Raw genomic sequence first — 14019 nt, 5'->3', positions numbered from 1 at the left:
CATACAAGTACTGTATTACAATCTCTTTATCATGCAAGTGCAACTTACAAATGTAGATTTTTTTGTTACATAACTGCACTCAAACACATAACAATGTGAAACTTTAGAGCCTACAAGTTACTCAGTCCTACTTCTTGTTTAGCCGATCGCTAAGAGAAACAAGTACACAGATTTATTTGTGTATCTGTAGTAAAATAAAATTAAAAATCAATATACATTCACTGTCTTCCACTGAGCTTAGAACTGCAACAGGATAATTACACAGAGACTCTCAAACCACCACCAAAATTTTCTAAAGATACCTTTATGGACGAACAGTGAAAACTCTGTGGCTAACACTGTGTTCTATATAAGGAAGGGAAGAGTAGTATTAGCAAAGAGCTCAAAAAGCTTTTTACTCCCTTTCAAGCTCTTGCTTCACTCACCTTCTGTTTGACTAGATCTCCTACAGTGAAACGAACACTAGGGCAGTTGCCCCAGTTCCACAAAATACTTAGAACCAGGATCTGTTTTCCAATTGACCCCATCATCGTTAAACATTCTGCAGCATCCAGTTACAACATATTACAACATTCCAAAAACAATCTAAGGCTTAGTCTACAATTCTACATGCAGTTTTTGTATCGATCAGTTAAGGGGTGGGATTTTTTTTTTTAATCAAAATAGCTATACCCGTACAACCGTTAGTGTGGACGCAGTAATAGCAGTACGAAGGTACCTTATACCAGCATAGCTTGTTCTCCTTCCTGTACTAAGAATAGCTATACGGGTAAAAAGCACCTTTATGCCAATATAACTGTGTTTGCACTAGTGGGGATGGTACCACTTTGACTATACTGGTATAACTGAAGTGGTAAAACTTTTGTGCATAGTAGATAAGACCTTACTGTAAGACTTTCTGAAGTGGAAAAAAAAAGTTACTAAATGTACACATTAATGACATGAGAAGTGAAACATTTGCCTTCAATGACAAAAAAGCATGTCAAAATTCTTCCCTCTCCTTGGATCCCCTTGCCAAAATGTTCCACACAGAGTAGTTCTTCATGAATGTACTCTATCTCTAGGTATTAACTAGTGGTTCATACTTGTTGGAAGTCATTATCTGTGTCCCAAAAGGCTTCTTTTTGGGGAGGGAGGGAAGGTGAGGGGGCGGGAGAGTGCTGATGCAGATAGTTGTGCTCATTTCAGATTGACTGCAATTGTTACAGATTTACCTGGAAGACTAATGTGTAATTCTACAATGTCATAATCTGCTAGAAAGGTGTAGAAAAAATCTTATCTAAACAGATACTGGAGACAGTGCAAGCAGGATGGAAAAACTTTAGAACATTTATACCTGGAATTGCACATTAACCCCATCAGTCCCCCCAGGACCTCCTAGCACACATCTCTTTCAACTGCTGGTGTCAAGAAGTTAAAAGGTCTGCAGGTATATTGTAATCAATTTAAAAGTTGGGAAGCAAAGCACAAATGCTAACAGGTTTCTGGCTCAAAATGAATGAAATAATCTTATTTCAACAGATCTCTTCTAGTAAAGGTGACACAAATACAAGCATTTATTCCTAATAAAATAACTCTTCTGTGATTTAGAGCTACAAAGTAGGCACTTCAATGTGTCATACCAACATAAAGTAACATTGCCATGTACCTAAGAAAGCCTTGCCCTTCTGCCAAAATCAAGGTCTATACACAAAAATATCTGAATATACATTACAGTAACGATGATACAAGTGGATTGCAGAAGTAAAAGCAAATGCTTACCTTGGGCTGGGTCAGGTGGGCCAAACTCTAGAGAGTATCGGAGAATGAAGTTGTTGTTCCACACATACAGGTGGTTATCTCTTGGGTTGTAATCCACTGCTGCAATGTACTGGTACTGGTTGGGGAAGGGAACTTCTACATATTCTCCTCTGCTTAACCTGGTGTTGTAAATATAATCAATTGCATTCTTGCCACTTTCACTTTCGTTGTCTTGATACACTGATCGGACTACATAGAGAACTCCACATATCATAAAAGCATTGGATGCTGCCCGTTTGTCATATGTGGTTTCCCATGTTGCTTCAAAGCGAAGAGTATATGGATTTAATTGGCTAATAACTATCATTCCATTGTTTTGTTCCGTCGCATAAATTACCCATAAACCATTTTCGTCAACTGCTAAATCAATATCAGTCTTTCCTCCCCATCTGTATGGAGAAGTGTCATGGTAGTTAGCATAGTTGATAATGGCCTCTCCACTTTTAATTCTAGTCCTCAAGTCAAACTTTACAATGTTCCTGGTTCTTTCTTTGTTAAAAAATACAGCACCATCATACACCACAAATCCAGTGCCATCCACTCGATTTGGAAGTTTGTAAGTTGTCTGTTGGCGTCCATTTTGGAAGTCCTCTAAAGAAGCATATTCTATCAAAGTATCTGTGCGATATGGAGTCCATGGCATGAAGTATATTTTATCTGCAGCCTGGAGAGGATCTTTGCACCAAGCACCTGCCTTTTGTTCAGCTTCATATAAAGACGGTGAGTCCACAATTGCTTTCAACGTCCCCGGGCAAACAAAAACTAACAGTCACAGAGAGAAGTAAGACAAGAATTATGTCAAATTAAAACATTCATGCAACCAAACAGACTAGATAAGTCATAATGATTGTGTCAGGAAGAAAAGATTCATTTAATTGTATAATAATTGCAATTATCACTCTTTATCATCCACTTTTCTTAAAGTTACCATGTTCTTATTGTACCAGTATGTAAAGTGGATGGGAACTGTTTTCACTAGTACAGACCAAGGCTAAATAGCACACATGTACATCTAAAAATGTAGAGCTACTCTTGCATTTTCATCTTAGACTTTAGTGAATACAGCATTTAGGCTCCAGAGCTTTTAACTGGTGTGTAGTAGTGCGGCAGGTCATTTCAGTAAAAAAAAAATCACATCAAATTGTTTAGAACTTTAAGAAGCGGTGAGGCTGAAAAAGGAGGTGCCTCGATTAAAAATGAAGAAACAAAACAAATCATCAGGTACATAGAGAAAGCAATTAGGAGCAGAGAAAACAAAACACAACCAGAGCAATGAATGAAACAGACCAGGAAACCCTGTAACCAAGGCATGCTATGGAGAGGGTTCTGGAAGCCAGGCAAGATGACATTTTATTAACACGAAAGTACCCAAGGATGAGAGAAAGAGAGGGAAAGAGAAAAAGTAAGGGAATCTCCCCTCCAGCCCGCGAGTTTTTCAGACACTATATCCCACCACCTACTTTAAGCAACCAAGTCTCTTTACTGCAAACAGTCGACTTCTTTATGAGGTGTATTTATGAGATCCTGCTGATTATCATAATATCAGAGTGTTGTGGGTAGGGGAAGGGAGGAGGTTAACATCCATAAGGCACATAACAAGGAGCTGGGGTTTGGACTGTATATGTTATTTACCTTTTTGCTCCACTTCTATTTTAAGCATCGGAAGAAAAATAAAAAAGTGCAAGGAAAAAAGAAAGAAGATTAACATAAATTGACTATTAATCTAAGATTAAATTAGTAACAGACGCTAAATATAGGGAGAATAAGAACTGCACTATATTGGATAAAGAGAAACAGACAACAGGAAAACCTAGCAGGAGAAAGATTCTAAAGTTACATAAGTGAACATGGATCAATCATTTTAGTAGATTAAGGAGGCAACACCGATACGTTGGCATGTAGTTTCACTTAGTGAACCTGAATAAATAATGAATGATTTCACTAATGCATGATATACATACCCTTCCCAAATGCAATGTATATTCCTACCAAGTTGTTTTTTTAAAATGAAATATTAATATATATTATACACAAGTAGGGTGGGTGGGCGTGTGTGTGCGCATATATGTGGTTGCATGCTTATAATCCCCAGGTCAGTGTTCTGTTTTTCTTTCTGGTAAGTGAAGCGGCTCATTGCCTTTAGTTTTCCTTGGGGTTCCCCCCCGAGAATGTTAATCTTGAGAATACTGTTAACTTCTCAGTCTAGAACTGCAAAAATCAGAGTAAAAGGAACAAGTGAAAATATCTAGAAGGAAGAAGCAAAAGCACAGTAAGCAAGAAGAAAAGAGAAGAAAAAAATTAACATTTAGCTCATTCAGCATTCTCCAGCATCATCGACTAAGCCCGAAACAGCCAGCTAGTATGTAAAAACAATCATACCAAACACTGAAAACAAATACCATCTCCACCACCACACACATCATTAAAGGAAAGTGCTTCATAAAACAAACCTGATTAGCAGAGTTGTTACATTACTGAAGCAAATCTTTCCCAAAGAAGTTTAAAGGAATAGATTATGTAATTACATAAAGGGTGTTACAACCAAAGTCCAGCCAGTAAATAGTCTCCTAATAATTACTAGCCATAAAAACCAGTTCACACTGTCAATGGGACTTTTGAAGTATGACCCTTCAGTTTCAATAAACGACCTGGACAATGCCAGTTGTACCACTCCTTTGTAACAATATCTGTTGATACCAAAGAAGCATATGAAAACTACCTGTACCTTCAGTATTATGGTATTATCTAGGAAACATATTTCTTTCTTCCACAAAAGGTTGTGGATTTTTGGTTTTATTTAACAACTTTACCTGTGGTATTATATGAGAACAGCACTGACTGAACCCATCTAATATTTCTTCAGGGGACAATTTAGAAACTTTTTTTTGGTTAATGTTTTTGAAATGAATGGTATTTTTTCTAGCCTTGTTCATTTATACATCTTCAGATAGCACACATATTTTCCTGCTATTTGTAGTTATAGACTTATCAAAGTAAATAGAACAGAATTTCTAGGTTGCTACAATTCTGATAGTGACTTTCAGATGATTCCATTTGTGAACTATGATGCATAAGCTTATTCCTCAGCAAAGAGCAATATTGTACCTGCTTAGAATCAGTAATAGTAGGGCAGTTGTGAACAGACATGAATAACAAAAATTATTAATGCCATGTCTGCTCTGAGTACATTTGTGTACAGCTGTACGCTTTTCAGAGACAGATGGGCTTACTGAAATAAACAAATGCTTCAAAGTCCAATCAATAGAGAGAGAGAATAAAACACCTTTAAAATGTTTTTCCACTGAATTCCTGAGTCCAAATAAGGTTTAAAATAAAATGTCATGCATAGATGTAGAAAGTAGTGCTTCTGATGTGCTTATTAATCCTACAAGGGCTGACTTCTCTTATTCAATCAAAATATTAACCTATATTGTGCAGCATAATTGAGAGAAATGTCAAGTAGGGCATTCTCAATTTCTCTGTAATTCAATCAATAATACTCTAATTTTAGGACAAAGCAATGCATATCAAACTTCTTTAGAACTCCATTTTTAATGGAGATTCACCTGGGCATCCCAAAAGATCGTTTTTATTGAAGAGGATCAGAAAAATATCAGCAATAGATATGAATTTTGAGAGGTAAACGAAAGAAGTTTCTCAAAGGATTTTGTTACGAGGACCATGAACACAGAACCCAGAGAGCTCTAGCAATATGCATGGTCAGCAAGGTAGCTATGTATTTATGAAGGCCAGCAAGACATGAAAAAGCTAGTATGCTATATATATACAAGGATGAGACATTAAATTCATGTGTGAGAGAGAGCTATAACTTTTACCACAAAATCTCACACTATCAACCATGTTTACTCTCTCATGGACAGAATGGAAGTAACCATGAGATTTTTTAAAAAAACAAAATCTTGTGACAATTAAAGATTTGAGGTGTGAAGGGATAGGGAAAAGAGACCAGTTCAGAACAAGAATAAAAAAAATAAGAACAGGAATAAGAACTTTTTTTGGTTTTACGTTTGAAATGTAGGGATCAGTAACCTCTTCCCACACCAGGGGCGGCTCCAGGCACCAGTGCAGCAATCGCGTGCCTGGGGTGGCAAGCCGCAGGGGCAGCCTGCCAGTTGCTATGAGGGTGGCAGGCAGGCAGCTTTCGGCGGCACGCTTGCGGGAGGTCCGCCTGTCCCGCAGCTTCAGCAGCAATTCGGCGGCAGGGGTGCCGATGGCGCGGCACCGGTGGACCTCCTGCAGGTGCACTGCCAAATCCGTATAGCCAGCGGACCTCCTGCAGGCATGCCCCCTGCCTGCCATGCTTGGGACAGCAAAAAACATAGAGCCACCCCTGTCCCTCACCTAAACCTCCAAAAGGCTTAGACGACCTTTCTGAAATCCTTCCTAGGGGCTCTAACATGAGTCGAACTCTTATGTTGGGCCAACTGCAATTTGCAAACCTTGGGATTTCAAGTATTCTACATGCCAGCACTGTGTTTTTAAGTGCAACAAAGGGCCCAGAGCACTGAAGATTCATATAGAGCAGTCACACACAGCCCAGTAGGGAGAGAACACTAGAACTGATAAATGAATTTTTGTTGGGCATCAGAGAGAAGTAGTTTTGGAAATATAGGGATAGATGTTGGGAAGTAGTAAGAGGAAAGAGAAAAAAATGGGAAGGGATAGTGAGACATCACAAGATTAGGATAAGCACTTGAATGGTAAAACTCATCTGGACTGATTCATCAAACCTTCTGGGGGTTACCAATAGGATAATTCCTGTGACAACGTTGTAACTACTCCTGGTGTTAACACTGTGCAAGCTGACATTACAACTTCCTAATATTCACTTTGAAAAAAAAATATATATATCTATATCCGAGCCCAGAGTTACACTAACACAGAATAATTCACGGGGGGGGCGTCAATGGAATTAAACAAAGCAAACATTTTAAGGAACAGAACGGCTACAAGTTAGAGATCAGCGTAGGCTGCATTGTGGCACTATACTTCTGATAACTGAAAAAGAAAAAGTCCCTGTAGATAGGAATATCCAATCAGTAGACTATATCCACACGTGTCTCCCTAAAACAGCATAGAAAATTGTTTTAAAGTTTGATAATATTTGCATAATACTTTTCTCTATAGATTGGCCTACTGGAACTGGCTCCACGGAAAAAATAACCTCTTGGCTTTTGATTGACCTCATGCTTTGGAATAAGATGCACTGCCCTTTTTCTAGGAATTTGGGAACAGAAATTGTGCTAAAGTAAAAGTGACTTTAATGTAAATAAAATAATATTGGTTAGATCGGGACAAAACATAACTCCTCAAAAGTGGGACAAGAAGAAAGGTTACAACGGGTCACCAATATTACACACGGGAGGAACAGTGCCAAGGAGTAGTGTACTAAGTAGGCATCCAACCTACAAAGGGTATAGAAAAAAATCATAAAGCATCTATTTCACAATGACACAGAAATACACAGCAGGGATGAAAACAAAAAGTGATTTGTGTTTGGCCTTTAATGGATGCTGAATAAAGCTAATGTAGTGAAGCAATATAGAGCACTGTTTTGATTTAAGAAGTTTACATTTCAAAATAATGTGCAAAAACCAATATGGACAGTTTTGACATGGCTTTACTTGTGCCAGAACTCATTCCCTTGTGTTTCTGATGTGTATCTTCGGGTACTTGAGAGTTTTTTGCATCTGAGACAAGCTTTGTTTCCTGTCCAAATGAAAGTTTGGTTTGAGATCAAGAACATTAACCTTAACAACTGGAACAATTTATGGATCAATCACTGTATTGCTAAACTTCACACTGTAAGCATGGCCATTTCTCTGCTGGATTAAAAGAAGAAGAAGTCACTCCGAAGAGTGACCTTAAGAGGAAATGAAAACAGTTTAAAGTGTTGAATTAGCAGAACTTTTAAAAACTCAAACACTCCTTAGTTTAAAAAAAAACTATTTTCATTATAATTTTAAATACTACTGAATTCTGGCTTTAGAAAGAACATTGTGCAAAACTGCTGTAGTGCCACGGACTACTGATTTTTCATTCTGAGTATTAAATTTTAAAATATTCTTTTTGAAAGATTATTTCCAGTCATAAAACAAACTGGTTTATTTATTTTAAAGATGAATGTCTATTCCTTTTTCCTATGTGATACTAAGATACATTTTATCAATTTAATGATAAATTATTAATTTTGAATTCATGTGCACTTGTGAATGTGCTCCTGAACCTGAAAGCATAAAGCTTTCTTTCAAAATTTAATAATAACCGAAACACTTGCCTCCGATACCTCTGTAGTAGGTTCTGTCATGCACCCAAAGTAACCACACAGCAGGTAGCCTTTCAAGTTGATAATGATTAAAATTGAAGTCAATTCCTTCTTTAGAAAACTGTGAGCCAAACCAATTTGCCAGCAACTGGTACTGGGCAAAACAACAAATTTCTATCTAGCCTACTGAATAGCTAATTCAAGTTTGTTTCTTGAAAAACAGTAGCCTTAAAAGCCAAACACTTAAGAACACAGACAGACACTTGGCCAGCATCACACTATGGCTTCCTTCCACACTTCGTGAAGCTAATTGAAGGCCCTAATCTGTAAGTGCTCTGCATGCATAATGATTCTGTAGGCCATATACATATGCTTCTTTTGCATGTAGAAGTGCTCCAGCATTAAGCATGAAGGCAGGAGAAAGTGAACAAGAACAAAAAAAGTTTATACTTACTGTAAGGAACACATTCATACTGAACTTCAAGATATTTGTACGTTCCCGGACAAGGATCAGGAAACACATCTGACCCAGTAACTACTATACACTGTGTTCGGTTGTTGCACCTGTAAGTGGAAAAAGAAGTAAGCTAATTAATTTAAAATGAGATTTTAGTTTGCAATTTTATACCAAAATAATGTAATACAGAGCAGAATCCTTTCATACCTGGGCAATCAAATCAATAAAGAAACAGAAATAATTAGTATTAGATCAGTTAACATCCATAAATAAAGTGTCAAGATAATATTTCAGTTCAAGCTTCATACCCTTAGATCTGGGAGTCAATGTTACCCCAAATATTAACTCCTCCCCTTTGATTGAGGTAACTACCCCATTGGCTCCATACCGATACTCAATAAAGCATGTAATAAATCAATATAGAGCATTGTTTTGATGTGAGATGTTTGCATATTAAAATAACATGAAGTAATCAATATGTATAGTTTTCACGTGGCTTTGATTATGCCAGAACGAATTCCCTTGCTCTTTAGACATGTACACGCTGCTGAATGGTTGTTTTCTGTACCAAAAGAGAGCTCTGATTTTGGTTTGAGGGGTTACTACAGATCAAGAACATGAACTTTCACACTCATGCAAGTTCAGGAACAATCAGTGTATTACTAAACTTCCCATTGCAAACATGGCTATTTCTCTATTGGATTATAGGAAGTAGGAGAAGTCACTGCAAAGAATGACCTCATGAAGATATTTTAAAACAACAGTTAAAACTGCTGAATCATCAGAGAGTTGTTTAAACTGAAATACCTGCCAAGGAAAAAAAAAGCAAACTCTTTATTAAAACAGTTAAGGGATCACTTTAGAAACCTACTGAATTGTGCCATTAAATTGAACTTTGCACAAAAGCTTCAGTGGTAGACAGGAACAACTGCTTTTTATGTTATTTTGTAGAAAAAAATAGTAATGGTTAAAACTGGTAACTGTTTTAGTCTGTTGTTCAATTTTAAAAATATAGAAGAGATATTGGGTTGGCATCTGAAAGGCAACATTATCAGATAGCTTTACAAGAGCTATGCAAAACTTAAGAAAATAAAGAAAAACATCTTAAGTGTCCTATGAAAAGAAACAGGAAAGTAAAAGGTCAGACAGTTTGGTGGCTAAAAAGAAAAGAGCTTGGCTCATCTTCTCATGGGTGAGTTTTGTTTGTCAGCAAACTGAATAAAGAACATAAGAAAGGCCATACTGGCTTAGACCAAAGGTCCATCCAGCCCAGTATCCTATCTGCTGACAGTGGCCAATGCCAGGTGCCCCAGAGGGAGTGAACCTAACAAGTAATGATCAAGTGATCTCTTTCCTGCCATCCATCTCCACCCTCTGAAACAAACAGAGGCTAGGGACATCCATTCCTTACCCATTCTGGCTAATAGCCATTAATGGACTTAACTCCCATGAATTTATCCAGTTCTCTTTTAAACCCTGTTATAGTCCTGAGCCTTCACAACTCTCTCAGGCAAGGAGTGCCACACATGACTGCGTGCTGTTTGAAGAATTTCCTTTTATTTATTTTAAATCTGCTGTGCCATTAATTCATTTGGTGCCCTAGTTTGTATTATGGAACAAGTAAATAACTTTCTTATTCCTTTTCTCCATAACCACTCAGATTTATATACTCTCATATATCCCCCTAAGTCTCCTCTTTTCCAAGCTGAAAGTCCTAGCCTCTTAATCCTTCTCATATGGGAACCTGTTCCAACCCCTAATCATTTTAAGTTGCCCTTCTCTGAACCTTTCTAATGTCAGTATATATCTTCTTTGAGATGAGGAGATCACATCTGTATGCAGTATTCAGGATGTGGGCGTACCATGGATTTATATAAGGGCAATAAGATATTTTCCGTCTTATTCTCTATCCCCTTTTTAATGATTCCTAACATCCTGTTCGCTTTTTTGACCGCCGCTGCACACTGCATGGACATCTTCAGAGAACTATCCACGATGACTCCAAGATCTCTTTCCTGATTAGTTGTAGCTAAATTAGCCCCCATCATATGTATAGCTGGGGTTATTTTTTCCAATGTGCATTACTTTACATTTATCCACATTAAATTGCATTTGCCATTTTGTTGCCAGAAAGCCAGAACTTAAAACAATACTCTAGCCTTTGACTCCAGCTGTGTATCAACTTCTCTATTACTATGAGTTCCCACATTCCTGAACACCAGGTCTCAAGTTAAGGTAATCCATCTTGTGTCAATGCTTTTCCACAGCTATCCACTACAAACAGGTGAGAGATCATTCTGTTCTTTAATTCATAATATCTCTAAATTGGTAAAGCAAGTATAACCTAAGAAATCATGGGAACTTACTTTTCTTATTTGAGGACTATGCCATCAAATAGTAGTGCAGAACTGTGTGTGTCACAGTGAGCAATCTTTTTTCCTTGCCAAGTAAGCCCACAAGCCAGGACTCCACTGACTTCACTAGTGTGGCTTTTGAAGTAGTAGACAAGTACATTTTCCTCTGAATACCAGGAAGCTGGTGGCTGTGCACAGGATTGGGGGATGGCCAGGATTTCTTGCATGTTCTGTTGAACCATGAGAACACCTCACGGAGCTATGTGGAGACCCCCTGTTGCTTTTGTGCTGCCCTCTTTCTCCTCCCCACCACACCTGCCATGCTATTGAAAGCTGCCTGCCCATCCAACATGTACCTACAGCTGCTAAAAAGGGCAATGCAACGCACTATCTTTCACAAACTACAACGTACGTTGTGTGGAGAACATGTTACGAAGTGTGGCTTATCCCAACTCATACCCAATTCCTGTTGGTCACTGAGCCACACAGAGCTGAGGCTCTGTATAGAGAGCTACCGAGAGGAAATATACTGTTATGACTCAATGCTGGAGAACATATAGCATAGGTGCCTTCGGCCCTCCATGCACTCTCAAATTAGGGCCTTCATTTTTCTACTTCCCCAATCCCTCACACAATGCATTAGAGAACAGGAATACCAAACGTACATAGTCACCACTCTAATTACTACTTCATCATTTTGAGATGCAATGAGAATCAAGTGTGTGATACACAGCCAAATTCTATTACACTATTGGAAGCTGTGCAACAAAGTCTCTCTGTCTTGCTCTCTTCTCTGTCACCGGCCATCCTGTTGAGACAGAGAAACCCTATTCTGAAAGCTGCTAGCTCAGAGATTTCCAACCTCAAATAAATATGGAAATAAAGGTACTACCAATTGGTAAAAATGTATCAGACACCATTAGAGAACGAGTGTCATTAATAATTAACTTGAAATACATTCGTTGTAAATGATGTCGTCTTTCCTAACCAGCATATTGTTAGCTTGGTCCATCTATCCAAATCTATTTTAAAATTGTTCTAGCTATAGGCAAGTCATTAAATTTGTATAATTTCCTGGAATGTGGGAGTACTTGAGTGTTCTGGGTCCACCTACATTTATAGTTCTCTTACATATTATTCAGATGCTCATTTGTGAATTCTCTGATTTTTTACATATCCCAAAAATCTTAATTTTTAAAAACACATTAGGACTTTATATTGGAAGGTCCCTTAAATATTCACAGGCCTAGACTGTCTGAGTCTAGGTCTACACTACCAACTTACATGAATTTTCCAAACCCCTGAGTGACAGCTATACAGACCCAATCCCCAGTCCTATGTTAACAGGAGGGATTCTCCCTTCAACACAGCTACCACCTCTTGAGGAGGAGAAGTACCTACACGGATGAGAGAAGTGCTCCCATCAGCTCAGGTTGCATCATCACTCAGTGCTGCCACTGCAGCACTATAAGTGTAGACAAGCCCTCAGCGTAGCATCATCTGAGCACAGAGACTAACTTCTGCTAAACACCACTTTTATATGCAGTTCCTGCTTTTTCATCTTTGTTAAATACACCACAATGAGAACAAAGAGGGGAGATACTATGCATCCTTAAGACTCTTAAGAGTCTGATTCCTAGGCTGCATGACTCACCTGCACCTTCCACTGACTTCCTAGGGATCTGGAGTTCACTATTATTTTATTATTTCATTTTATTAACTTGTACAAGAATAAGTAAGATGTTATATCAGGAATTAAGGATGGCGCTCTTTAATTATTTTTTAGTTTGCTGAGAAAAGCATTTAAAAAAAAAAACACTTTTAAAAGGCCCTGAATCTCACTCCTTCCTGAATATTTCAGGTTTTTTCCAGTGAACAGGAACAACACCCTTTAAAACTTTCAACATAAAAATGTATATAAAATATTAATAATTACCAAGAAAAATTAATTTTAGCCTCCAGAGACTGCCATGCTAAATAATTAAGGATTAACAGTAACATTTAAGGCACCCACAATATTTACAAAGACTTATAATACAATAAATTTGTCACTTAAAAGCAAATAAACCTGATTTGTGCAAGACTTTATATCAATGCAGTGATAACTGATTTGTAAAGACTAGTATATGAATTAAATTAGAAAAGCTAGTTAAGCAGAGATTAACTGCAATGCTGAAGGAATGACTACCTAGCCCGTTATGTTAACAAAGACAAGAATTTTCCTGGGGAAATGTAAGTAGTACGCTAGCCTTCTGGAATATAATGTTAAGGTGTAATTGTGTACTCTACCACTGCCTTTTCTCTATCATTTTAGTATGAATGAAAAGGTTAAATGTTCATAATGCAGAGATGTCACTTACGGTAATCTGAAATCAAATACAGAGTTAAATTAACAGTTACAGAACAATGTTGAACTCTATTCACTTCAGGAGGATGACTGTACAAATGTAGGAATGGCCCCTTCACACATCAAATGAAAGTGAGAGAAAATGGTAAATGAAACAAATAGCAGTATGGCTGCAGCAAGTATTTTTACCCACCACAAATCTCTTCGTGTACTATAGGTTACCTTCATGTGTTGAGCTTTAAAGACAGTCATACTTTCCATGCTAATTTGTTTCCATTTAAACTCTAATCTTGACTTGTACAATTCCCAACAAATTGCTTCTGCTCTTCTTTTGATTATCTTACGCTCATTATTATACTATACCAAGTGCAAAGTATGGAGATGAGATTCCTTGTGTAATGTTAATGTATTGTGTGAGGTGTTTTAATCAATAATCTTATTCTGCTGATTAAGCAGGGGCTTCTGTTTTGGCAAGATAACATTAGTTTCTTCTGTCATGCTCCAAAAGCCATTGGGAATCTTCAGCAGATCATTAGATATGCCACAATAAAGCTTTCGTACATTCTCTTTTCTTCCTTAAATTACTTCTTCACTGTCCTATCATTTCCCGTCACTGTTGGCATTGCATTATTACAGTTCCCCTGAAACATGCACTAGAGCTGTGTCTCCAGGCCATAGAATGCCATTTTCAATTGAGGTTTCTGCTTGAAAATATAAATTAAGAAAATTTCATTTATCTCCTGCCAGGGGCCATTATTCACCACTGTTCTAAGGA

The 14019-nt window shown here is 37.6% G+C and overlaps 1 protein-coding gene across 19 annotated transcripts in view; it reads right to left on the bottom strand.

Moving 5' to 3' along the window:
- ADGRL2 (adhesion G protein-coupled receptor L2) overlaps positions 1 to 14019 on the bottom strand; it is a 501988-nt gene that overhangs the window by 53312 nt on the left and 434657 nt on the right. For all 19 annotated transcript variants that reach the window (XM_075067759.1, XM_075067760.1, XM_075067761.1 and 16 more), the window contains 2 exons: positions 8541 to 8650; positions 1762 to 2562 (listed from right to left, as the gene is read on the bottom strand). In XM_075067759.1, the coding sequence (XP_074923860.1) occupies positions 1762 to 2562; positions 8541 to 8650 (911 nt within the window). The remainder of the gene's footprint in view (positions 1 to 1761; positions 2563 to 8540; positions 8651 to 14019) is intronic.

This window comes from Chelonoidis abingdonii, chromosome 7 (assembly GCF_003597395.2).
Source record: "Chelonoidis abingdonii isolate Lonesome George chromosome 7, CheloAbing_2.0, whole genome shotgun sequence".
NCBI lineage: Eukaryota > Metazoa > Chordata > Testudines > Testudinidae > Chelonoidis > Chelonoidis abingdonii.
The sequence above is the reverse complement of the archived record's forward strand: the minus strand, read 5'-3'. Positions and strand labels throughout refer to the sequence as shown.